Source organism: Verticillium alfalfae, genomic scaffold, assembly GCF_000150825.1.
Source record: "Verticillium alfalfae VaMs.102 supercont1.1 genomic scaffold, whole genome shotgun sequence".
Classification (NCBI taxonomy): Eukaryota; Fungi; Ascomycota; class Sordariomycetes; order Glomerellales; family Plectosphaerellaceae; genus Verticillium; species Verticillium alfalfae.
Window position 1 is genome coordinate 4,372,217 of NW_003315038.1, and position 24,993 is coordinate 4,397,209.

The 24,993-nt window shown below is 52.5% G+C and overlaps 9 protein-coding genes across 9 annotated transcripts; 5 read left to right on the forward strand and 4 right to left on the reverse strand.

The window, feature by feature from the left end:
• Positions 1-318: 318 nt before the first annotated feature.
• VDBG_01329 (lovastatin nonaketide synthase) lies at positions 319-4,897 on the reverse strand (the record flags this gene model as incomplete). The annotated part of the gene is made up of 7 exons (XM_003009600.1): positions 319-328; positions 384-3,298; positions 3,380-3,564; positions 3,641-3,771; positions 3,861-4,053; positions 4,131-4,785; positions 4,892-4,897. The coding sequence occupies 7 exons, from the start codon at positions 4,895-4,897 to the stop codon at positions 319-321; spliced, it is 4,095 nt and encodes a 1,364-aa protein (XP_003009646.1).
• A 786-nt stretch (positions 4,898-5,683) lies between these two features.
• VDBG_01330 (conserved hypothetical protein) lies at positions 5,684-6,979 on the forward strand (the record flags this gene model as incomplete). The annotated part of the gene is made up of 1 exon (XM_003009601.1): positions 5,684-6,979. The coding sequence occupies one exon, from the start codon at positions 5,684-5,686 to the stop codon at positions 6,977-6,979; it is 1,296 nt and encodes a 431-aa protein (XP_003009647.1).
• A 561-nt stretch (positions 6,980-7,540) lies between these two features.
• Positions 7,541-8,479, reverse strand: VDBG_01331 (hydrolase; the record flags this gene model as incomplete). Its single annotated transcript, XM_003009602.1, has 1 exon — positions 7,541-8,479. The coding sequence occupies one exon, from the start codon at positions 8,477-8,479 to the stop codon at positions 7,541-7,543; it is 939 nt and encodes a 312-aa protein (XP_003009648.1).
• Positions 8,480-10,639: 2,160 nt separating this feature from the next.
• VDBG_01332 (predicted protein) lies at positions 10,640-12,613 on the forward strand (the record flags this gene model as incomplete). Its single annotated transcript, XM_003009603.1, has 1 exon — positions 10,640-12,613. One exon carries the CDS (start codon positions 10,640-10,642, stop codon positions 12,611-12,613), a length of 1,974 nt encoding a protein of 657 aa, XP_003009649.1.
• A 1,303-nt stretch (positions 12,614-13,916) lies between these two features.
• VDBG_01333 (dipeptidyl aminopeptidase/acylaminoacyl peptidase) lies at positions 13,917-15,353 on the forward strand (the record flags this gene model as incomplete). The annotated part of the gene is made up of 2 exons (XM_003009604.1): positions 13,917-14,583; positions 14,713-15,353. The coding sequence occupies 2 exons, from the start codon at positions 13,917-13,919 to the stop codon at positions 15,351-15,353; spliced, it is 1,308 nt and encodes a 435-aa protein (XP_003009650.1).
• Positions 15,354-15,633: 280 nt separating this feature from the next.
• VDBG_01334 (TOXD) lies at positions 15,634-16,832 on the reverse strand (the record flags this gene model as incomplete). The annotated part of the gene is made up of 2 exons (XM_003009605.1): positions 15,634-16,159; positions 16,273-16,832. 2 exons carry the CDS (start codon positions 16,830-16,832, stop codon positions 15,634-15,636), a joined length of 1,086 nt encoding a protein of 361 aa, XP_003009651.1.
• A 736-nt stretch (positions 16,833-17,568) lies between these two features.
• VDBG_01335 (conserved hypothetical protein) lies at positions 17,569-18,230 on the forward strand (the record flags this gene model as incomplete). Its single annotated transcript, XM_003009606.1, has 2 exons — positions 17,569-17,691; positions 17,766-18,230. The coding sequence occupies 2 exons, from the start codon at positions 17,569-17,571 to the stop codon at positions 18,228-18,230; spliced, it is 588 nt and encodes a 195-aa protein (XP_003009652.1).
• Positions 18,231-18,559: 329 nt separating this feature from the next.
• On the reverse strand, positions 18,560-19,899 carry VDBG_01336 (conserved hypothetical protein; the record flags this gene model as incomplete). Its single annotated transcript, XM_003009607.1, has 2 exons — positions 18,560-18,641; positions 18,698-19,899. The coding sequence occupies 2 exons, from the start codon at positions 19,897-19,899 to the stop codon at positions 18,560-18,562; spliced, it is 1,284 nt and encodes a 427-aa protein (XP_003009653.1).
• A 725-nt stretch (positions 19,900-20,624) lies between these two features.
• VDBG_01337 (conserved hypothetical protein) lies at positions 20,625-22,385 on the forward strand (the record flags this gene model as incomplete). Its single annotated transcript, XM_003009608.1, has 1 exon — positions 20,625-22,385. One exon carries the CDS (start codon positions 20,625-20,627, stop codon positions 22,383-22,385), a length of 1,761 nt encoding a protein of 586 aa, XP_003009654.1.
• Between the last annotated feature and the right edge of the window lie 2,608 nt (positions 22,386-24,993).

Consider the following 24,993-nt stretch of genomic DNA (forward strand, 5'->3'; position numbering starts at 1 on the left):
CGAGAAATACCTCGCGAGCCTTCGGGAAGAATCCGCCCGAGATGTCGGTGAAGGTATAGGATGAGAATGCATCACCAAGGTGAGGAATGATAATCTTGGTAGCGCCACCGGTACCGGCTCCCACCTCGATGATGTTCATGTGTGGGAAGCGATGGGTGATCTGCGAGACAGCCTCGGCCAGGAAGTGTGAGTTTTCGTCAAAACCGAGACACTGGGCGTAAAAGTCGTGTAAAACGTTGTCCTCCATCATATGCTCGAGGATAGACGTCTCACCCCGCACGGCGGCTGCCAGGTTTCGACCTACAGCACCCACCAATTTCATCTCAACCTTGTGCCTGAATCGATACATAAGGGCAGCGATGTCCTCATCTGTATCATCGTACCATTGAGGGTTAGTGTGCGGATCCTGACCAGAACGCAGTTCTCCTAGTGTCTTGCGAGCAAAGTTGACCAGGCGCTTGTGATGCCACGCCGACTTTTCAATGTCTTCCGGCGTCAGCTCGGCTAGCAGGTTCTTCAAATAGTGATAGCAAATTCTTTCCGCGACTTCGGCAAGCTCGTAGTCTGCATCTGTCGCTCGGCGGCCCTTGACCATGAGGTTACCGTCTGGTTGAGCGACGCCCAGTTCGTACGCCCAGAAGAGCTGCGCGTCTTGCTCTGGCGTCGGTGGCGTCAGAGGCACAACTTCGATGCCGTGCATTTGAATCATGGCGGTTTCGCCATCCTTCGCAAACAAGTGTGCGTCTCCGCTTACTGTGCCATTCGAATCAACAATAGAGTCTACTGGGAGCTGACCGGCCCCAAGAGTTTCCCTCTCTAGAAGCGGTAGATCGATGGAGACGCGTCGTATTTTTGTCGGCACGTGCAGTGCATACAGCTTCCCGTCTCCAGGGAAGCAAAATGCGAGCAACACGGCCTGAATGGTACAGTCGATCATGGCAGGATGAACGGTGGGAGACCGGAGGGGATCTTGGCGAGCAGGGTTTGCGATGACACCCGTGCCGGCGTCAAGGGTACGCTTCAGCTCTGACAGTCCCTGAAAAAGCCCGGAATACTCATACCCAACTTCAGCGAGATTAGCATAGAACTGTTTCGCATCCACGTTTACCCCGTTGACGAGCTGCTCTGCGCGGGGGGGAAGAAGTGGCAACGACGTGCTTCCCTCAACAATATCGCTGATCAGTCCCGCTTCCTCGAGATTGAGATGCACGCGACATGAGCAGCGAAGTGGTAGAGAAGAGACATCTGAATTGGCCAGACCGGCGTAGAAGCGAATCGTGCCGTTGATTGATCTCGCGTTCTCGTCGTACTCCTCATCGAGGGTCAAGGTGAGCAGGGTCTCAACACCCAGGCTGCGATCATCGAAGATGATGCCCTTTCCAATGACAAAGTCAAGAATGTCCATACCCTTAATGGCAAGAGCCTCACCCCGACGGGCCACCAGGATACGGCACGCATCGATAGCCATTGAGAGATAACCGGCTGCAGGAAAGATGATTTGTCCTTGTACCATATGACCTCCGAGCCAGGGAATCTCCTTGGGCGAGAGGAGGTTCTTCCAACGGAGGAGTGTTGGATCAGTTCCATCGGGGCAGCAGACACCCAGCAGATCGTGGTAAGGCGTTTTGCGAGTTCTGGTGGCTTTGACCAATCGGGACTCTCTCCAGTAGACGCGGTCATGGTCAAAGGCGTAAGGAGGGAGGTCCTTGACAACGTTGGGCTGCTGTTCCCCTGACAGAGTAGCATCGGACTTCTCAAGCTGTAGTAAACCGCTGGTGGGAGAGAGATGGCTCCAAAGATATCCAAGTGCGTCGGCAAACGATTCCACATCGTCGACACCTCGCGAGAGAACGCCAGTGTAGGGGATACGGTTACCCTGGACTTCCTGGATTGTCTGTAGAGCTGGGCCTTGAAGAGCCGGATGAGGCCCGATCTCAAAAGCCAGGTCAAAGGGGCCCTTGGTGTCGATAGCCTTTTTCAGAGCTTGCGCAAACAGAACCGGCTTGACCATATTATCTCGCCAGTATTCGCCATCAAGACCTTCGGATTGGATTTTCATTTCCTCTTGATTCTCCCGCACACTCGAGAACCAGGAGCAAACCACACCTTCGCCTTTCCTGTCGTCGAGAACCCGAACATGGCAGCTACGCATCGATTCCACGTACGGACCGGCCGGCGGGAGCATATGATGCGAGTGGTATGCGGTGTCCACGCGAAGGACTCGTACAAACCTGCCCTCGTCTTGAAGGATAGACTCTGCTTCTTTCACCGCGTCCGAGTCTCCAGACAAGGTAACGCTGGAGGATGAGTTGCAGGCGGCGACGCAGATGCGACCTTGCATCTCCTCGAATGCGCAGAACTCTTGAGCATCCTCAACAGACGTTCCGACGGCTAGCATGGCACCCTTCTGACCTTTGCTTCCTTTGGCAAGGCTGGAATGAAGACCACGGTAGTAGGCAATACGAATAGCATCTTCCGCGCAGACCAAGCCGGCGGCGTATGCAGCACCGATCTCGCCCGAAGAGTGGCCAACAACGGCCTCGAAGCCGATGCCCGATGCTTTGAGCATCTCAACTAGAATAACCTGTACGGCCGTGCACAGAGGCTGCGAGAGGGCTGCCTGGGCGATACGAGACGTGTCCGCTCCAGCGAGAAGCTCCTCCCTCAATGACCACGTAGGAGCGTCCGGAAGGAGACTCAGGCTGACCTCCAGACAGTCGACAATCTTAGAGACAAACTTAGATCCAACAATGAGAGATCGTCCCATAGCCGCCCACTGTGCTCCTTGACCTGTAAAGATGCCGAGGATTTTGGGCTTGTGCGAAGGAAGTAAGTTGATGGGCTCATAGTTGGATCCGAGCCTTTTGTCGATCTTGACCCTAAGCTGTGTAACACTGCCGGCAGAGAAAAACCAACGATACGGGAATTTGCTGCGGCGGATGGCGAGGGTCCAGGCGAGATCCGTTAGACTGATTTCGGAGTTGTTTTCGAGCCAAACGGAGAGGCGACGCGCCTGTTCGAACAGAGCCTTCTCTGACGCAGCGGAGAGACAGATTGGGAGGAAAGACGGAGCTGACCGACGTGACTGCTCACGTTGATCCCAGATACCAGGGACATACTGCTCAACAATTGCGTGGGCATTGGTCCCGCCGAACCCGAAGCTGTTGACACTTGCTCGTCGAGGAATACCTTCCGGAAGCTCTGGCCAAGGCCGGGCTGCCGTAGCTATCTCAAGATGCTCGTAAAAGGGTTCCACGGCCGGACTGAGCTTGTTGAACAGCATGTTGGGAGGAATAATCTACGAAATGAGAACATATGATGAGTTTACGTCCTATCTTCTCCTGGCTGTGTTTTTTTTTTTTGGCATGAGCCAACTTACAGAGTGCTGGATTGCAAGCGAGGCTTTCATGAGTGCAGCGATGCCGGCGGTTCCCTCAGTGTGTCCGATGACAGTCTTGATAGATCCTACGTAGAGAATGTCATTGGAATCGACCCCAGTGTTGTCTGCTCCAAAAAATGCCTTCTGGATAGCCGAAGCTTCGATGGGGTCTCCAGCAGGTGTGCCTTTTATGAGTTGGTGTCAGCCATCTTTCCAAGTTGCCAAAGTAGATGGTGCGAAAATAGAGAAGAAGCGTCTTACCGGTGCCGTGAGCTTCAAAGTATTGGCATCGCTCTAACGGATTGGTGAGATTGAGACCGGCTTTGGAATAGGTACGTCTAATGAGAGCCTCCTGTGCCGTGCTGCTTGGCATCGTAATACCTGTGGTACGACTACAACATTTGATGCTCTTGTTAGTGCAATCTAGGTCCTACAAGTCTCTGTGCAGCCAGCTCAATAGACAGTAGAGAGTCTCACGTACCCGTCTTGGTTGACGCCAGTGTCGCGAATGATGGATTCAATGTGGTCGCCATCACGAATGGCATCGCTCAGCTTCTTTAGCACTACTGCAGCAACGCCATCGCCTCGCGCGTAGCCGTCGGCATCAGCGTCCCACATGCGGGATCGACTGCCTGGCGAAAGCATATGAAGTTTGCTCTCAGTGATATATCCCACTGATTCAAAGAAAATCGTGGTTAACACAGAGTATCTTGTTGCCTGAAAGAAGCGTTTGCGCCACTAATTAACTTACTAGGACTCAAAAGCAGGTTTGCGCCAGCAGCGATTGCCACACGAGAGGTGCCATTGCGAAGGGTTTCAACAGCTTGGTGAACGGCGATGAGGCTGGACGAGCAGGCTGTGTCGATGGTCATGCAGGGGCCGTGCCAGTCGAAGAAGTAGGAAATACGATTCGACATGATGCTGCGGCCAGTGGCTGTAGCAGTGTAAGTCGGTAGCTGGTCGACATCGCCTGCCACAATGTTGCTGTACTCTTCGCACATCAGTCCGACGTAAACAGCCGTGTCGGATCCTTGCATCTTTTCCATGGCGAAACCAGCAGCTTCGATGGACTCATAGACCGTCTCCATGAGAATACGCTGCTGAGGATCAATGCTGTGAGCCTCGACTGGCTTGATCTTGAAGAACTGGGCGTCGAACACTCGATGATCCTCTTTCAACATGTACGACTCCTTGACATTGGAGCTTCCATGGTACTCTCCATCTTCGTTATAAAATCCCTCGGGATCAAAGCGTACCGGCGGAATCTTGGCCAGAACATCTCGAGGCTCGCGTAGAAGAGCCCAGAGCTTCGATGGCGACGAGGATTCTCCTGGAAAGCGACAAGCACTTCCAACAATTGCAATGGGCTCGCTCGTGTAGTTTGCCATCTCGAAATAGCTAGAATGCTATCAGAAGTTGATGTCAAATAAAGATGCCGCAACTTGGTTGAACAAGACGAGTTCAAGTTGAAAAAAACAGCGTGCAAGAACGGAAACCACCAACGGAACAAACCACCATTGATATATTGGCTATCGCTTACCACCCTCATAGCTTTTCAAAATCGCCACAAGAATAGTCTGAGGAAGCGGTTCCCAAGTACCACCCCCCACTGACTAGCTGGCCCACCACTCAGGATGCCGAAAGTGTGATGGCATCTAGGTACGGGATCTGGGCAAGGCTTATCCGACACAACCCTTGCGCAACGCCAAATAGGCTGCGCAGATGGATCGCACCTTCTTTTCGCCCAGCCCGAGCTGACAATCTTCAATCCTTCCGTGGCCCGGAATAGTCCAGTGATCCAGCCTCAGCGGCGACTCGAGCTTCGGATGAAAGGCGTGCCTGAACCGAACCTGGGGAGAGAATCAAATTGCAATCAACAGAATCACTGATATCTTGCATGATATCATTCCATTGTTAGCCAATAATCAGATAAGACCATCGCAGGAAGGCAGTTTTCCAGGCACAGCTTACTATCGGGGGCCAGATGTTCTCAGCCCCAAGATTCGGCCCGGATCTCCCAATCGGGCAATTCCACAGCGCCGAACAGGTTGACCATCTAGTCAAAGCCGAATGCGAGGAGGTCATTGCGCAACAAACTTGAACAGAACAGTCTTGGTGATCAAATGGTTCTACGCTTCGGATGCGGAAGGAAATCTGCACCCACATCAAAATCTTGACATGCCGACCAAAGAAAGAAACTCAAGCAGATGGAAATCTAAGCCATCGGCATTTGAATTACCAACTTGCTCTTTTCACAATTTCTTCACGATTCGATTATAGACTTACTCAGCCTACTCTATCACCATGCTGTTTCACCGAACTCTAGCCAGTATCTGGTGCTTCGGTAGTGCAGTTTCCTCATGGCAGCACACCTTTACTGCTGGAGGCTTTACGGATTGCGATCAGCCATGCTTCACGACAGATGTTTCTGCCTACCAGACCGTCAAAGGCCCGGTCTGGATGTCAACATCTCCACGAGACCACATGACCCGATCTCTATTGTCCGCCGTTAATGGATCGTCATGGGAACAGTGGTATTTCGATATGGTATCCTCGAAAGCCGACGAGTCACTTATGATGTGTGTGTCCCGCGATGCGTCCTACACTATGATGGGCCAGGGCGTCCTACGGATCGAGTTCTTCGTCATGCTCGCCAACGGCACCATACTCGGCGGGCCTGAATTTGTGGACCAATCTCGCGTCGAAGATTGTTGCGGCCACGTCCGTGGCGTATGGAAAGGTCCTGACCGGTGGTACGCCTTCACAATCTCCCGCGACCTGAGTCACATTGAAGGCAACTTTGAACGCCCAGGTATTCGCGGCCGATTTGTTCTCGACGCCATCACTCCCGGCCGTTACGCTGATGGCTCCACGTGGCCGTCTACCACGGCGAATCATGAAGTTTCTCCTATGTTACGTATCGCTGAGCCGATGTCTGCAGGCCGAGCCAAGCTTGAGCTCATTTTGGACGGCGAAGAACCTAGAGTCATTGAGGGGCTTGGAGGTCACAACAGATTTTGGTCGTCCAAAGATTGGTTCAGTCTGGTGAGCAAGTGGAATGTAGGTCGCGCCACTGTCGGCCCCTATCACATAACCATCTGGGAGGATGTCTCCAAACTCGACGGAAAAAAGTACCAGGGCAGCATGCTGTTCAAAAACGGCGAGCCCCTAGTGCGAGCAAGTGGAGTCTTGCTGCCGAACACTTCCGAATCGACCCCTCAAACGGATCATCTCCTTATGAGCCGTCGTTATGGTGGCGATATTCACAGCAACTGGGGCGACAAGTCTACCGGCTGGACATTGGACTTCGTGTCCCCTAGTCGCGGCCAGCGATGGACATTTGAACTAGAGCACAAGACACGCCCTTTTGAGGTAGGATTGGGCGAGAACAGAGGTTTGGCAGGCTACACAGAAGTCGTTTCCGGCGGCGAAGTAGGCGGCGAGCAGTTTGACTTGGGATATGGATGGACGGAGCTGGTTGACCTACCACAAACGTTCTCACTCAAGTTGATGATAGGCGTATGGTGGCAAATGGCGAGTTCCGGAAATCTCTTGTTATTCATGTGGAAGATGGTCAGCGCGCCACTCAGAAGTGGCTGATAGGGTTGTTCCCACCTATTTACATTCACTGTCGGCGTATCACCCAACTGCTGTTCAGTTTTCAATACACGACTTCAAACATCTTGGGCAGTTCTTTCCCTTTTCAAATATCATGGATATATTGTTGCGTACGTATTTTAAAGTCTGCGCCTGCATCTACAAAGATATAGCCACGTGGATGCTCCAAAAAAGTCTCAGAGAGGGGAATGAGCCGAGTGAGGAGATCTTCCATAGGCAATATCCACAGTCAATTTGCTGTTGGAAGTTGAGTAGAGGGTCAAAATACTTCAGAATGACAGGCATCCCCAGCTGCTTTATATACACCTCTGCAACCTCAACATTTCATGATGTAATCCTTGAAACACCTTAACCAGCAATTTCTATAAGTGCTTTCTGACACAGAAAAATACCTGAGGCTGGGGACTGAAAAGCGTGCATCAGGAGATCTTTCACGTCTTGGCGAACACGAGCTGAATGCCATCGCCCGCCCCCCCCAAATGCTAGTTCAATGCAGTCTAGTACAAATCGCTCCAATCGGAAGCTTGAAACTATGGCCATTGACTATCTCACGTCATTATCCAATAATGCTTCCCAAATCACATCTTGCCTCCTAGCCCAAATAGTCAAGTGGCCTTCGTATTCGAAGACCTTCAAAGTGCTGCCAGTCAGCTTATCCTGCGCCCTCCTAGCAAGAGGTACGGGACAGGCATCATCGAAGCCGCCTTGCCACATTGTTATATTATTGCCGACAAGGCTGTGCAAGTCGAAACCCCAAGCACGACCCATAAGCCCAGCTTCATAGGCTGCGCCCCGGGCGTCCTGAGCAAAAGAGTGACGGGCAGACTCGATAAATCCGTCAGCGAACTCCTTGTTGTCCGCAAGGCACTTCCTGTCGACGAAGGGTCTGCCCTTAGCCTCCTTGAGGAGCCGGGCTCGGAAGAGCTCCGGATCTGTTCGTGCTGGCTTGCCCATCAGCCAGTCGAGAAGTGGTACAAGCAGAAACCAGAGGTGTCCAACAATCCAAAGTGTGATCCGAGTGGAGAGCTTGATCCCAGTAGACCCTAGGGATAGAGGATAGATACCAGAAACAATGGCGGTATCTCGAAATCGAGGGAGTTCGTGTTTGCTGGCGGTAGATTGCTCATGGAGGCAGGCAAGCGCATATGGCGAACCCCCTGCCACGGCAAGAATTCGACAGTCTCTGCCCACAAGACCGAGTTGACTAGTAAGGGCAGATATATCTGCAGGCCAGTCGAGGAAGCACCGCTCAGGCTGGTAGCTAGAGAACCCAATACCGGGGCGGTCGGGTGCAATGAGACGAACAGAATGCCGAACAGCGGAGTCGTGCCAGAGAGCTGCCTCCTTATGCGAGCCTGGGAAGCCGTGAAAGAACAGGACTGGGGCGCCAGAAGGTTCGCCATACTCCGCATAAGAGAGCATTCTCCCATCGGAGAGGCTTAAGCCAGTCTCCTCTCCAATAGCCTTTTCGTGAGGGGCCATAGCTGTGATTGTGCTGAGGACCAATAAATAATCTAGCAAATTGAGGTGGACAAATAGATGGCCTCCAAATTGAAACAATTCTGACCATGAAATTTTCCACTTCGTTGGACGACGCGGAACATTTTACAAGAGACCAGGAAAGTAACGAGCGATTTTTCAGACATGACACCAGTTTGAACGCATACCAGAAAACCAGTCAAATCAGTTCCATCTTCTGTTGACTTGTGCTATCAAATGTACATCACCCGAGCGCCTCGCGCTCCTGCCGCCAGCCAGTCGCAAAGTGACTGCAACCCTATTCGGCGTTTCGGCTTCGGCGTCGGCGATTTTGTATCACTCGTATACCTACTCTACAGAGAGGATGGGTTTTCGATGATCGGCCTGCGCTGGCCAGGGTCGATCTCGAGACTTCGCTTCGAGACCGAATGAGATCGGTGCACCTAGTGGATGGGTAGCATGCCCCCTATCACCAATGCAGGGTCTGCCAGCCTACGCGGGACAGTAAGCGAACGCTGCTCGGTGTGGTTTTCGTGCTGGTAGGATTAGAATATCATCCCTATTCAGCTAGTTCGTTTGTCTGAAGGGGGGGGGGGGGCAGTCTCTACCGGCTGTTCATACGCGAATTATAACTGGCCCGGATATCTCTTCAGCTGCGATTGACAGCCTTCTTGTTGGGTGGGTGGATCATCGGATTGCGCTGACAGTGTGGAGGGTACCTATGGCAGCTCCCAGTTGCAGAAATGCACATGGCGTTGCGGACTCTGTCAGCCGCACCCAGTACATGCATCAATTACCTTGGCTGTGCAGGTAAATGAGGCAACATCAGCAATCCTGAGTCCAGATCGTTCCTACAGCACGCCACAGCCAGGGCCAGATCCGCACATTCCTTCAGCCCCTCTGTACCAGTCTGGCGATCTAGTCACTGAGGCCCTCGTGAGGGCTCCTGCATCCACAGGGCTAAATGCTCACTGGAATGCAGTGTAACACTGTAAGCATGACGGCCTTCCTCCACGCTGCCACTTGACGTAGGGCGAGGCGTAGGGCGAGAACCGGCCCGCGAATCCAGGGTCTTCCTATCAGCCATTGGTCGGTTATTATCGACTCGCTTCAACATCGTTACATTGCATTACCATGATTCGTTTTTGGTCGAACGGCCAGTCATCTCAAGGCAGACACCGTTTGAAAGGCAGACAGCCTACCCTTGACGCACACTTTATGAGATACCTCAATCAACAAAGGCATGAGTTACGAGTATGGCTAGAATCCATTATTCAACAGTAGCTTTCTTGACTAACAGCTGAACTGCTAACGTGGACAGACGCATCACATCCTGACCTTGAGGGGTAGCACAAGCTGTCAGGCAGCAGCCTGGGCGGTTCATCGCTTGGCGGAATAACTCACCCCGTTGCGTCTTTAGTCACTTAGTTAACACTTAAGTTCTTACCGGCAAGTAACGACACACTGTTCTCCGCGCGGCTTGCTCCGTCTACGCCACCCAGTTGCACCATAACAGATGGCCCTTGAGCCGGCCGCATTGCCGAATGGATCCCGCTAAGCACGCAACTCTACGGGTTGGTTGTTGTGTCTTTCATCCTGGGTTTCAGAGAACACCAATGAGTCGTTCATCGCACCATATGAAGCTAAAGATAAGTATCATATGGCTGAGCTGTCTCAATTCCTTCAAGGTTACGTGGGCGCTCGGTGTGCATGCATGTGCAGGCTGTGGCCGCCTTTGCCCCCAAGGATCTGCTCATTTCCGAGTTTGTTTCGATGAAATGCTCTTGAGTACGCGGATCCTATCCAACCAAGTGGCCTTCCCAAACAGACTTGTCAGTAAGCATTCAACCAGGTGAGAGAGTCAATTTTTCAGTACACGCATGCAGAAGTCCCACTCGCACCCGGCAACTGGTTGATACATTTACGCCGGCCTGTCTCCTTACCTTCGGCCCCTGCCTTTAGCCACTCAGCTGTATTTACTGTCCGGGAACCGACAGAGCAGTGCGAGTGTGGGTCTCGGAGTGTCTTGAAGGTCGATCTTGATACCCGTTTGCTATATCCTCAGGGTCCAACGGGCCCGTGCTGGCTGTTTCACCACCATCTGTCAACTTTTCATTTTGCCCCTTGGTTGGTCTAAATTCAGTAAGCACCAATTATTTCATCATGTCCGATTCTCAAACTGCTAGTTCACCTGGATTTCTGGTACACGTCATGGGTCGACAAGCAAGGCATGCAGCATGCGATCGCTGTCGTGCCCACAAACTACGTTGCCAGTATGACAACGATAACACTCGGGGCGGTAAGGCAGAGGACCAACTTGGTAGTCCGTCTCCCAGATGCCGCAGATGTAAGCGAGCCAATATGGAATGCATACAGTCGACGAGCATCAGAGTGGTTCGTCCACCAAAATCGTCCATACGTGAACTTCCAACCCCCAATGAGAAAACGAAAACCTCGACTTCAGCAACGAAGTCACAATCATCGCAAAGAGCGCGCGAATTCACCGAGCAAAACAGCAGCACGAACACTGCCCTGACACTGGAGGGATTTGGGGAGGCATTCGGGCACGCAGCAGGCTATACGTTCAATTTGCCTCGCGACGTGCAAGGCCATCATACGGATAAAGAGACTTCCGACCCCATTGAAGTCGACTTTATGTTCAATGATTCTCTTCTCAGCTCAAGCCTTCAAGAATTCTCAGAAGATTTGCTGTTCATCGACATGGCCGAGGGTTCTATTGCACCGGAGCACGGGGCTCATGCACCTGTAGAATCCCGGGGTGGGCCGGAGTATACATTTGACACGTCAGTGGCGAACTCATCGGCTGCTACTTTGGACTTTGCTTGCCGACAGAACGATCCAAGAAATTCGTCCGTGAATGCACGAAGCGAACAGTTGGAAGAGACACAACACAATGTGCTTCAAGGTGCATCAACAGCTTCCCTGGGCCAAAGTGCTGGCAAAGGTCCCAGGGCCGGCGAAAGGCCTGAGATGCAACGTGGCAGCGATTCCGATGGCAATACAAACTCCCTCGTGCAGCGGCTGTCTCTCCTCAGCGTCAGTCTACATGAACTCTCTGCGGAGACAGGAAAGCCAGCGCAGCCTGCGACCACTATTCAACAAAATGCCACACCACTACTGGGGGGAATCGGTTTCCGCTGCGATGACTATCCCATCGATTCCATTCTCATGGCGACACAGACATTTGTCGAAATTCTAAGTGAATTTATTCAAATGGAAAGCTGTCGATGCGCCGAGCTAGCTCTCAAAGTTCAAACACACGCAGATGAGGGGCTGTCGCAATTGGCACCTGATGTGCATTCATTCCCTACGTTCACTGGCGATGAAGATCATGTAAGAACTCAGAATCGGCACCTTCGAGACCCTTCCACAAACATGGACACAGACATGTGTTTCGATGACTATCATGATAGCGACAAAGAATGCAGTAGCAGGGAGCAATCGAAGCTCGACATACATACTGCCCTTATCATCATTTCGTGCTATACCCGCACCATGAGAATCTACAGTGATCTGGTCACTTATATCCGCCGACAAGTGCACGCCTCCGCTGGCGCTGGTGCTAGTATGAGTGATCGAATCGCAAACCTTCCTGTCTTGCAGCTGGGCACAATTCAGATTAGAAACGATACGGCTTTGCAGGCCCTCCTCCTGGTGCGCATGGGTCTGCATATGATTGAGAGGATTGAGCGTATACTGGAGACGCTCGTCGGGAAATCGACATGCCCTTGCAATAAGCCTACTGAGGCAGATGAAACCGACCAAGGGCTCAGAAACCAACATATTTCGCGACACAGACGGTCCGCATCATCTTCTATATTGAGTCAAACGGCTCGAGCGAATGTCCTGGGAGGCAACGGCTTCGCAACCCCGTTGTCGCGATCCTCGACCTGTGGATCAGGTCATGGCGGTAGCTCGCGCAGGAGCGTGCTATCAGGGTCAGGTTCAACTTGTAGCCATACAGAGAAGAAGTCAAATTTTACAACTAGCTCTGCAATTAGACACATTATAGAGCTAGCCATAAAGCAGGAGGACTCCGAAAGCGAGGGAAACGGGAATAGAGGGATCGGCTCGCTGAAGGAGGATATACGGCTACTGGAGCAGCTGTTACAGTAACAAGAGGTCGACTTCATTACTGAGCAGCTGATAAATAAGAGTTTGGTGCATAATTCTTGTCACGATAACGGTCAAACTTGCCTTCATAGCCGAAATTCGGAGAAAGGATTGCAACGGAATTCCATCATGGATTTACTTAAGATCGAATGGATTGAGTCAATGCCAGAGTAGCGAACAACCAAGCCGGTCCATCGGCAATGACCAGCCTTGCCAAACTCACCATGAGCCAACCTCTCAGCGCCTTTTCCGTACTTTCAAACGGGGCCCTGGCGTCTGAAAATCCCTGAAGTCCATCCCAAGCAAATTTGGAGAAGATCAGGTGTGCTGCCGTAAACAAAGCGCTCCAAAAAGAGTAATTGTTGGCTCCACTTTCATGCCCATAGTAGAGTATAAGACTGACAATACCGCCGGAAAGATAGAGTACGCCAAGCTCAGATACATTGGGTAGGTAGAATGCTTGATACCACAGCGGTAGAACCCTTCCACGAGATTGATAGGGCACCTTTTGGTGGAGGAAGGCTCTGAAAGCAGTCTGCTGATCATAGTTTGATTGAAGGCTGATATTCCAAGTACGTGTCAGGAGGACTAGTGGTCAACATGGCGTTGAGAACAGAGATTCTACCCACATCATGGAACTTGTGATCACAGGAATAACCCTGAGTAATTCGGGCGGAATAGACATATTTTGGCGATGCGAAGAAGATAAATGCGCGATCTAGAATAAATGACCTCGAAGGACTGTTTGAGGCGATCACTTTCACTTGGACGCAAATGCATCCTTTGTTCCAGGGCAGGTTGGCTTCCATGTTTATTACGTCCAAGTCTACGCCGTCTGTTCAATGTGTAAACTTCGGCTCCCTGTCCACCAGCGCTTACTCCCCGATCTGACAAAGTATCGTGCGACAATTTTTTTGTTCATTCCCATTGAACAGGTTTGCCAATTGTAGCTTCGTTGCTGACGAATGTTAATCCAGATCCCGAGCCAACACGACGGGCATCCACTAGTATAACCCAAAGAGGCAATCCGGTCCGAGTAGATCACCCCACAACCCCGATCCGAATCGGCCGCGGTCCCAGACCGAATATGCGGCTTCCAGGACTCGATAGGCCTGTATAAGCCTGGTCCAAGATTCGGCGTACTTGACTCCTACAGCTTTGTAGGGCTCTGAATCATCGCCTGATATACCTTATTCTATCTTCTTGCCCCAGCTTGCTACCGAATCAGTCCCACGAGGCGCTGCTTTTCTCTTTTTCTACCATCAAAGCTTTATTGAACAAATTTTTCCAGTCGTTTGCATTCAAAATGAAGATGGTCAGGTTCTCCAAAAGCGATTTCATGGATTTTGAATTGCATCGCATTCTTTCTGCTGCGCCCTTTGAGGGCTCCGAGATCGCCGAATTTCTTCAAGGAGCGTCCCTAGCAGCTAAGGGGCCAGAGCAATGGCACCAAGTCTGGAATCAGGCTGGAGAGCAAGCCGAGGCTATCGCGTATGAGGCAGCTCAGCTCGGCGATGCCGTTTCCGCGCGAAAGGCACATCTGCGTGCATGCAATTACTTTCGAGCCAGCCAATACATGATGTTCAGAGAAGAACTGCCACGAATTCTCCCGATTTCTGAGCGCAGTGTGCGAAACTTCCGAGCAGCCATTCCTCTACTCGAGAACTGTGCCTCCGTGGAGACACTTGCCATACCGTATACGACAGATGACGGTGCCACTTACATGCTGCCCGGGTACCTCTACCTACCAGCCAAATTCAGGCGGCTTGATGCGCAGAACGAAACGATAGTACGCGGAAGGCAGGTCAACGGCTCAAACTTGGATGAGACAATTCGAAACGTGCCAATCATACTGGCAACTTGTGGCGCCGACTCCACGCAGGAGGAGCATTATTTCATGGTAGCCTGCGCCGCTGTCGAGCGCGGTTATGCTGCTCTCACTTTTGAAGGTCCGGGCCAAGGCACTGTCCTCCGTAAGCATGGGTTACCGTTTCGACCTGACTGGGAAGTGGTTGTGGGCGCTGTGCTCGACCACCTCTGTGAGCTTGTCAAGACGCAAGACCGGCTTCACTGTCTTGACACCTCGCGAATCGGCATCACAGGCGCCAGTATGGGTGGTTATCTGGCGCTTCGCGGCGCGTCGGACACAAGAATCTCTGCCTGCGTTAGCATTGATCCTTTCTACAGCTTGTGGGATTTTGTCAAGGCTCGTATGCCGGGCGGCCTCATGGGACTGTGGGAGAGCGGCTGGATCCCCGACTCGGTACTCAATGGTGTTGCTAGCATTGGCCGCATGCTAGGCACATTCCAGGATAAGTGGGAGTTGGAAAACTCCAAGTGGATGTTTGGCATTGATATTCCGTCAGAGATGTTTGGCATTGATATTCCGTCAGAGATGTTTCGCAGAGTGATGCACTTCACTCTTGGGGAGGTGCCACCCCTGGGTCGAGAGCGAAGCCCAAGCAGGGCGTCAGGCGATCAGCAAGGATTCCTCCATCGCATCAAGTGTCCAGTTCTGGTTTCTGGAGCAGGCCAAAGTCTGTATTTCAAAACGCTTGGAGACACCACCATGCAAATACAAACCGAACTGGTCAATGTGCCGGAATCAGACAAGAAATTGTGGTTTTCTGAGGAACCAGGAGAGGGTGGGATTCAGGCCAAGATTGGAGCATTTGGCTTGGCTCACATGCGGACTTTTGCATTCTTGGACAAAAGCTTTGGGATCCAGCGCCAGGCATTGTGAGAGTTGAGCAGATAATTGATTGTGTTATGCAGAAAAAATAATGAATGATCATGTGTTCATGGTGGGTAATGGCAGTAGTGCTAGAAGGACAGCCCTTAGCAAAGACTCTGGTTGTCCATTCCGTGACATGCATCTGTGCCAACAAGTTCAGAGTACATCGCGCCGTAGGTGAAAACAGAGAGCTTTGGGTCTGAATGGTGAGTGCAGTGGACGATGAGAACTTGTTAAATAATCATAGTCCTGACGATGTTGCTCGGGTCAGGCCCGCGAGCCCGGGAATCTAATAAACAGTAAATACCAACTTCTCGCCAGAGACCTTTTGCATCTTTAAATCATCCAGACCCTCTAGGATTGAATTCCACCCCCCGCTCAGCATTCTAATGGGGTGGGGCAAAAGACGCCCTTCGTCGATCAATCGCTGGCAGACGGGCCTCCACTCGAAACCCAGTTTGACATGTTCAGGAACGACGGGAAATGTGTAGCCTTTTCCAAGATCAATAGGTCTGCCGACCATTGTCATCCCCATGACCCACTCCCGTTTGACGACACTTCGCAGGCCTGGAAGATCAGGAATCCGTTCAATGGCCGTATACTTGCCCCCCATGCGGCCAAGTGCTTCGTGGCAGATCTTGACGCTGGAAGGGGACGTAATACAGTCAATGGCGTATTTGAGCCTGTTCTTCGTGTGGGACTTAATGTCCGCAGCGCAAGTTGGAGAATGGTAATCGAAAACGGTCTCTGCGCCACGCGATTTGACTAGCTCAGAATTGTGAGGCGAACAGGTTGCAATAGGAACATGTCCGGATCTTTCGTGTGATTGTAGGTCAGTATTTCGTCTTGTTGAATGAAATGACAACCAAAGTAGAGAGCCAGCCGAAGCCCAAGGAAATGTTACGTGAGAGGGAGCAAAAAAACGTACAATTTGAGCAATTGGATGATCATAGCACCGCTGGCGGTGCTTCCGCCATAGACGAGCACTGTTGCAGGGTCCTCGGGGGCCTTGCTTAAGGGCAGCGGTCTCAGCCCCAGCGAGCCGTAAATGACCACCGCCGCCGTAGTGATGCATGCACCTCCGATACTTGCCGCTGTTTCGTAGGACATGGAGTCTGGAATCCGGACGACTTCGAGCTCAAATGTCGGCACATACTCTTGGAAAGCTCCCGACTGGTGGTTCGACGGGTTTCCGCCCTGAACGGCGCCAAACACACGGTCGCCGACCTTCCACTGCGTCACAGCTGTGCCGACAGCTACGACATCCCCTGCAAAGTCTGTGCCGTCGACAGCTCCTGGGGATGGAAATGCTGCATACATCTTGAAATCGCTGGGGTTAAGAGCTACAGACCGAGTACGAACGAGAATCATATTGTCGGCTGTGATGTGGGGCACAGGCACATCGTTTGCAATACCGAGCTGGAGGTCTGGCTGCGTGATGATGGCTGTCTGCGTAGGGGGTGGTGCAAGCTGCGCATGAACAGCCATGATGGTAAAATTGGTAGTGATATGGCGGTAGGGCGCTGAAACTTTGTTGTAGGAGCTAGAGATGCTTCTGTGTTTTCCCCCTTTGACTTGGACATGATGAACACAACCGAGCTCAAAAAGAATCCTGAACTCTTCCCTCCTCAAGGTACCAAGGATGAAGATGTGCGGCCAGCGTCACTCGAACGCCCAGTTCTGGCCGAACCTTCCATCCTACAAGCCGTCGGTTCGCGCCCGTCTGAATATTGTGCCGAAGAAACGCGCCACTCGATCAGGTGCTATCACCCAAGTTCGGTGTACATCTCCATATTGGGAAGTGGTTGTGATACAGCTGGGTTCTGGGCCGAAGAACAGTACAGGCCGCCTAACCCCAAGAAGGATGAAGCACAGCGCGCGTGCGCACCGAAAAGTCGGCCGCCTTCCTGTCGTTTAGGGGTCTTGTTTCACCGATTCGGCCAGCCTTCAGAGCCGTGTTCCCAACCCACAGGCTCTCGGCGACAACTTTCTAGAGACTGTTCAGCATGCCGAGCTGAAAATAGAGAAGAATTTGAGAGGAAGGGTTGTGTTCTTATGAGGGTAACAGTACCAGCGATCTGTCACTTCCCACAGAGCGAATCGACAGCTCCGTTGTTCCCCAGATTGCACTTCGAGTATTTTGCCCACCAAAGCTTCGCATTGCACTTAGATCGCGGGTTACTGCTATTGATCATATTGTTCATCGTTCCAGGCAATCGAAAAAATGGCAGCGCCCTCTGAGAAGTCACTCAAGGACATGACAGGCCAGTGGTTCGTCGCCACTAAGCTATGTGAGGGCTTCGAGCAGTACCTCAGCCTGCAAGGTCTCCCCTGGTGGAAGCGTCAGGTAAGCCCGATACACCCTCTCTCCCACCACATTCTCCGTATGTTGCTTCTAACTTCGCATCCACCCCCTCACAGTTTCTTCATATTCTCACAGTCAAGGAAACCCACACCCAATACGTAGACTCGGAAGGCATCACCCATATCGACGTGGCCCTGAGTATCAGCGGTGGGTTCGGCGGGAACTCTGAGAACCGTATCATCGACAACAAGAAGCACGCTGTCGAAACAGAGATGCTAGGCACCCTGTACGAGCAGTGCCGGTGGGCCAACCTCGACGAAGTGGACGATGACCCTTGGCTCAAAGAGGGTTGGGTTTACACCAACGACGAACGCGAGAACGGCGGGGCCGGGCCCAACGGAGAGTTACACATTGAGAGCCGGGGTACCAATTCCAGCGGTAGCTTCTCGACCGTTGGCCTCTGGGGTTTTATCGAAATCAACGGCGCGCGTTACCACTGCCGCAAGGCCATCTGCCGGAAGGGCAAGGAGAAGGCCCGCGTGCTCGGAGTCTACGGCTATGTAGGGCCCGCTGAGAAGTGAAATCCATGTCTGGTGTATTTCCATTTATGTTGATGTCTAGATTTATCTTAGCAAGACGGAGGTCTTTCCTCACAAGAGAAAAATGGAAGAGAAATGTTGCGAGGCGCATTTTGCTTGCCATGAGGGGACAGATTCTTCAGAGCCATGGCTCCAGTGACAGCGATTTCAGGGCGACGTATCAGCGACATGCACAAGCGTAATGATCCATAGCGTAAGTAGTCATTTGTTTCACCTTGGCTGCAAAGCTCTTCCTAGACCTCCCAGGGCACCCACATTGCAGCGAAGGCACGCCAGCCACACTCAGCAGCATCTGGCGAGCGCTGCCAATTTCACCTGCAACCGAGCCAGCTTTTCTTGACAAGTTCAGATCCGACGTCCTCCGCGAAGTCGGGACCGTCCGCCGGCGCACGCCTAGACAGGTCGCCACTGTTCCAGCAGCCCAAGACATCACGCAGCTGGTCAATAACTCCGAGGCCATCATAACAATGAGCAACATCTGCATGGCTATGGCCGAGGGGGCCGGAGGCGCGAAGGAGCCGATGCGCAGCTCGGGCAGGAGCACGGTCTTGCCGTCGGGCGTGACGGGCGTGATGTTATGGTTGACGCATCCCCTCATGTGGCCGAAAATGACCTCGTAAATGTCGAAGACGCGGTTGGAGCATGACATTATGAGCAGTAAGGTGCCCTGGTCAGAGACGAGGTCGGACACTGGCCCGTCGCGTGGATACAGTGTTTTTAACAGATCGATGAGCGATTGTGTCATGCGGAACGTCTCGTCAATGGCGAAAAGGCGACCCTCGAGTGATGGGACCTTATCTGATGCCACCATTGTGACGGGCGGGAGGGCAGCAGAATGCTCGTACAGGCGGACGTTGAGGTCCGCCAGTTTGCGCACAGGATGCACAACTTCCACGGCGCCTGCGCGGATTTCGCCAGTCGTAGTTGGAGCCGAGATTGTTGCAGGATCCATTCGCACCTTGGCGTCGCGATTATTCGCGTCCAGAGTCATGTCGACCACCTCTTCCGAGACCAGCGAGGAGGCAATCACGGGGCCCGATATCTTGAGTTCCTCGTCAACCACGGTTAATGGGGCGGCAGGGGGCCAAAAGGTTGCCAAGTCCATGGGGAAGTTCCATTCTGATGAGTTCGAAGACGCAGAGGTGGAGCCCAGACTGGAAAAGTCCATGTCAAGCAGAGTAGAGAAGTCCGTGAGGCCGGGAGATTTGGAACTGGACAGGCTCGTGCTCCCGTCGTTGGGACTGACGCCGGAGTCAGGGCCAGCGTTGAAATCATTGAGTCCAGTGACGGCAAAGGACAAAGACGAGTATGGATCGATAGCATGATTCGGGCTCAACGGCTGTGGTGTCTCTGGAAGACGATGAGGTTTGCTCTGTGTATCCGCCAACGAATGTTCTGTCGTCACTGTCGTCAATAGTACCGGGGGTTCCAACGATAGGTCTCGAGGTTCTGGCCTCATTTCCACATCGCAGTTCTCGTGATTGTTATGTATGTTGCGGCGCTGTCGCGGACTGAAGACACATGCAGTTCTCAAACGGCTGCATCGGGCACAAATGCCTTGGCCGTCCTGGCGTTGGCATCGGAGCTTTTGAGAATGGCAGCGATCGCACGCGAGGCGGTTCTGGGGGTTGGTCTCCCTCCGCACAGGCATAATGACAAACACGGCAGGGAGATGCTGAGGGTTGTAAAAACATGTGGCTATCACTGCGCGTGCGAGTGAAAAGGTTCGAGGTATAGCGTGAGCAGATGTCAAGGTGAGGGGGACCAGGCAAATCGGGGTCTTCAGACGCAGAGAGGCACGGTCAAAGGCATCAGCGTACCAATGGCCAAGCGCTGTCAGCCGTCAGCAGTTTAGGTAGAGTAGGGAGTAGTCTGTGCGAGACGAACCGCCAACAAAGGAAGTTTCGTCATGCAAACACATTCAGCCGGGCGGATGGACGCATACCGTTGCCCCTGTTGCCTGGAGAGGACAAAAACGCCGAACGTGGGGGCCGGGTCGAAACGCCGAACGTACATGAAAGCACACAAGAGACCAGCACAGGAGATGGGGTCCCGTTTCGCCGAACAATGGGAATCGTGACTTTGGGGGCGCTTTCGACATGGAAGATTTGCATTGGGACTCGGCGATTTGAAGTTTCTGCTGACTTCGGCCGATGATAGATTGATGGAGCAATTTTCCATCCACTTTCGGGCCTTGTGCCGCCTTTGTGACTGCTCAGTCTTAAGGGGGTGCACGATTTTGTTGAAGAGCCTCAGCCGTCCACCCCAAATTCACTGATCTTATTCGTGGGACAGTTGTGCTGGACATTCTTGCCATATCCCTTTCCCTCCCCTTTCCTCAGATCTTCCGCATATCCACCACCTTTGTTGAGAGATATGGCTCCCAAAACCAAAGGCGACACTGAGGGCAATGCCCCCGATATCACGGTGGCTTCTCGGGACGCCTTTGAGTCAGACCAGTCGAATTCGGGCGACAAACAAAACTCGTCCATCTCTGGCGATGGCGTTCAGCAGCCGACCGAGGACAAGAATGAAGAGGAAGACTTTGCCAAGGGCAAGTCATGGCGGTTCTGGGCCATCTTCCCAGCCATCATGTTCACTACGCTGCTCTCAGCCATCGAGGTGACTGTTCTCTCAACAGCCATGCCTACAATTGTGCACGAGCTCGACGTCGGGAACAGCTACGCCTGGATTATCAACTCTTTTCTCCTCACGAGCACCGCATTTCTGCCCGTCATTGGGCAACTCGCCGACGCCTGGGGCCGCCGGTGGCCTACCATCATCAGCGTGGCCATCTTCACAATCGGCAGCGGCATCTGCGGTGGCGCCAATAACGCGGAGACGCTCATTGTAGGCCGTGCTATCCAAGGTCTCGGTAGTGGCGGTCTCAACATGCTCATCGATCTGATCATTTGTGATCTCATTCCCCTGCGCGAGCGTGGCAAGTTCATCGGCCTCGTCAATCTTGTTTTCGCCGTCGGCCTCTTCACGGGCCCCTTCATCGGTGGCAGCATCGTCCAGCACACTTCGTGGCGCTGGGTCTTCTGGATCAGCGTGCCTATCGGTGGCGTGTCGCTGTTGATGTTGTACGCCTTTCTTCGCGTCAACTATGTACACGCCCCTTTCAAGGAGCGCATCAAGACCATTGACTACATCGGCAACATCATGGTCCTGGGCTCCACGACAGCCATCCTCTATGCCCTCACCTACGCTGGTACCGAGTACGCCTGGACTGACGGCCGCGTGCTGGCACCACTGATCATCGGTCTTGCTGGCATGGTTGCCTTCCATTCATACGAAGCTTCGAGATTCTGTAGCCATCCGACGATCCCACCTCACCTTTTTGGCAATCGCACGTCGTCCATCGCTTTCCTCATCACGTTCCTTCATGCTCTCATGACACTGTGGACGCTGTACTTCCTGCCCGTCTACTTCCAGGCCGTGCAGCTCGTTTCGCCGAGCCGCTCAGGCGTACAGATTCTGCCTACCGTCTGTGCCATGATCCCACCAGCGCTCATCGCCGGCCAATACCTCAGTCGTACGGGTAGATACAAGCTTCTGCACGTCGTCGGCAGCATCTTCATGGCCGCCGGCCTCGGCAGCTTCGCGGCCCTGAACCGAGACTCGAGGACAGCGGCATGGGTCTGCCTCCAGATGATCCCGTCGTTCGGCAACGGACTGCTAACGACGTCGCTGCTGCCAGCCGTGCAGGCGTGCCTCACAGACGAGGACAACGCATCGTCGACGTCAACCTGGGCGTACGTTCGCAGCTACGGTGCCATCTGGGGTGTGACGATCCCGGCGACGACATTCAACAACATCTTCTCGCGGAACCTGTGGAAGATTTCCGACCCCGCTGTGCGCGCCGCTCTCGGCGGCGGCAATGCCTATTCGTATGCCGCGCGCGACTTTATCAAGTCATTCCCCGTCGAGGCGCAGGACGAGATTCGCGAGGTTTATACGGATGCCCTGCGCATCTCGTGGGCCGTGGCGGCAGGGCATCATGGGCTTGGCTGTTGTTTTTTCGTTCTTGAGAAGGAGAATGTTGCGCTGAGGGCATCGCTGCAGACGCAGTTTGGCATCAAGGAGGAGGAAAAGGAGAAAGACGAAGAGGCATCGAAGCCGGGGGAGAAATAGGACAGCATGCTCGTCGTCTGGTAGTGTTCAAGGTGATCAGAGGACTGCTTCGGATATCTTCAATCTTTTCTGTCCGTCTTTGGGGTTTCAAGTACACGATCGACACTTGGCAGTGGAGTGCAGGCATGATGTAGACAAGTAGAGCGGCGTCAAGAAAAACGGGTACTATGCCACGAGGATGAAGTTAGCAGGTGTGCCAAAAGCCATGATGACGAAGGAAGGGATGCTTTGGTTTTAAAAATCATTGCACTGTGATCATGGCAATGGTCTCTCTTTAGTGGTTCCTCCTTGCGTTACATATTGATGGAATGGGCCGGACGTGGATGTTACTATCTTTGAGGCACAATGTTTGGACTGGTCCGAGCTGATCATGTTCTATTCCTGGCTGGCATTTCTCATATTGGTATCGTACATCATGCTACTCAAGCCATGGATTTGGCGGCGATTGAGCTACCTTTCCTAACTAAGCGAAGTTCGAGTACGTTCGGCAGAGATGCTGAGATTCTCCAACTTCTGCTGTAATTCATGAATGACAGGGTCGTGATCACCCTCCACTCTCCGCGCATCGTCTATTCCCTGACCCTCTCAAAGATCCCGTGATAATGTATCAGAGTATTCACCATCCAGTTCGACCATTGTCCAAAGCTTTCGATGCTCGCCAGTACAGCTCGCAAAGCCGACGGCGGGGTAAAACCTACCAGGCCCTCGGCTTCGTCGATCCAAGAGATAAGTATGTAAACAGATGGCAGTATTTCCATATTGCCTAGATCCGTACCATGCATCGCAAGTAACTCCGTTGCCATGAAACGTCATGAGCGGAGATCTCCCAAATCGACGTAGGCAGCAACCAGTGCCTTCTTCAGGTTTGCATGGTCCTTGCATCGCACATGACCCTGTGCCTCGGCTGTCAGAACCATACACCGAACCATGGTGACAACTTCAGTAGGGCTGACTAGGTTATAACAGAGCAGCCGGTCCATAGCGTCCGACAGCATGTCCTGGACGATGGGAAACGCGGCATCGATGGCCTTGTGTGTGAGGTTAATGTATGCAGGAAGCATTTGGCTCGCATGCCTGATAATTTCTTCGGGGCTCAAATGATGCATGAGCAAGAGTAGGCGACGGAGAGAATGTGATGGGTAGGCCCCAGGGAGTCGTTCAGAGATGCAACATAAGGATTATATAAGGCATTGGAAAACTTCGGGATGCCCTCGAGCAAAATACAATATTGACGTATACAAAAAGGGAAACAATAGCGGGACCTGGCGTGCAAGTTGCCGTGAACTTTGTGCGATGGACATGCGGAGGAAACGATGAGGCTCGTCGTTCCTCCCTTCCTGCAGGACCCAGGTGGCGAACATGACGGAACTGCACCAAGTCGGCACAGCAGTCTCATTCTTGATTCTGTCTCCTTCGTCTCGTTGCGACTATCCAGGCTCGCATGAGCCTGTCACGAACGATTATAGTAGATGCCTAGAGTAGGCTGGTATAAGGACGTCGGCAGGCAGGCTTAGCATGACAGGGGATGCAAGTTCCGCCATGTCTTTGGAGGATGCCATTGTCTTATTTAGGGGCCGCAGACCATGATCAATAGGTAGTTTCCTGCCGCCTTGGGGTAATCACTGCAGGTATGGCGTCCGCTTCGTCTCGTCACCCAGCTGGCCCCCAAGGCAAAATAAAAACCCGAGGGCTTCCTTTATTCCCATATACGGAGAACGCGCTTTATATTCATGGTTTTTCTAACGTCTCATTGCGCGAATCGCGTCTTGTATATTTTTGTACTAGTACTCATTGCCAGCAAGTTGGTCCCATCATCGCGAGCCGTCGCCATTTCGGACGCGGCGGGCCAAGTTGATGTTGTTCAAGTCAAGAATCCTACAGACCTGGTCCGGCTCGTCAGCGTCTCAGGAACTCTACTCGTCTCACACTACCTGCCCGAGTAGCAGACTGTCAGACACCGCTACGTAGAACCATCTGAGTCACTGAACTTTTGGAGGTATTGTGGCTAGACCTGCCACAGCCAAGGAGAACTTGGGGCTCCTCCGATTGCGTTTTTTACTGCATAATTTTTCTCTCCAATTTCACTCTGCGTGATTTGGAAGTAAAATCTACTTAAGGGATTGTCTGTTGATTATTTTAGTGATTTCTTCAACAACTCTCCATGTGGGACCACTGGTTGCTGGTGATAAGCACCGCTGCTATCACATTTGTATTTGCTCGAATTGTTTTAGGAAAATATTTATATGAGAAAAGAAAAGAAAAAACTCGAAAAGAAGAAAATAACAAAGGAGAAAGAAGATAATTCAATCAACTTGGATCTTCATGTTAGTATGTCCTGATCTCTACATCTAATGACAAGAACAGGGTGGAGACACCCACTGCGTCTCTGGATGGACGAGGCCTAGACGCTGAGTCAGCAAATGTTGACCCAGCAACGCCCGATTTGTTTATTGTCGTGAGTATGTCTCTCTCTCCCTCCCACGCGAAACATCAATTACGTTGCAGCCATCAACATTTGCCACGACCCCTCGACGACATTTGCATCGCACAGCACCACCGCCCCTCACGATCGCCCTTCATGGCTTATAATTCTTGGATGATTATCTTT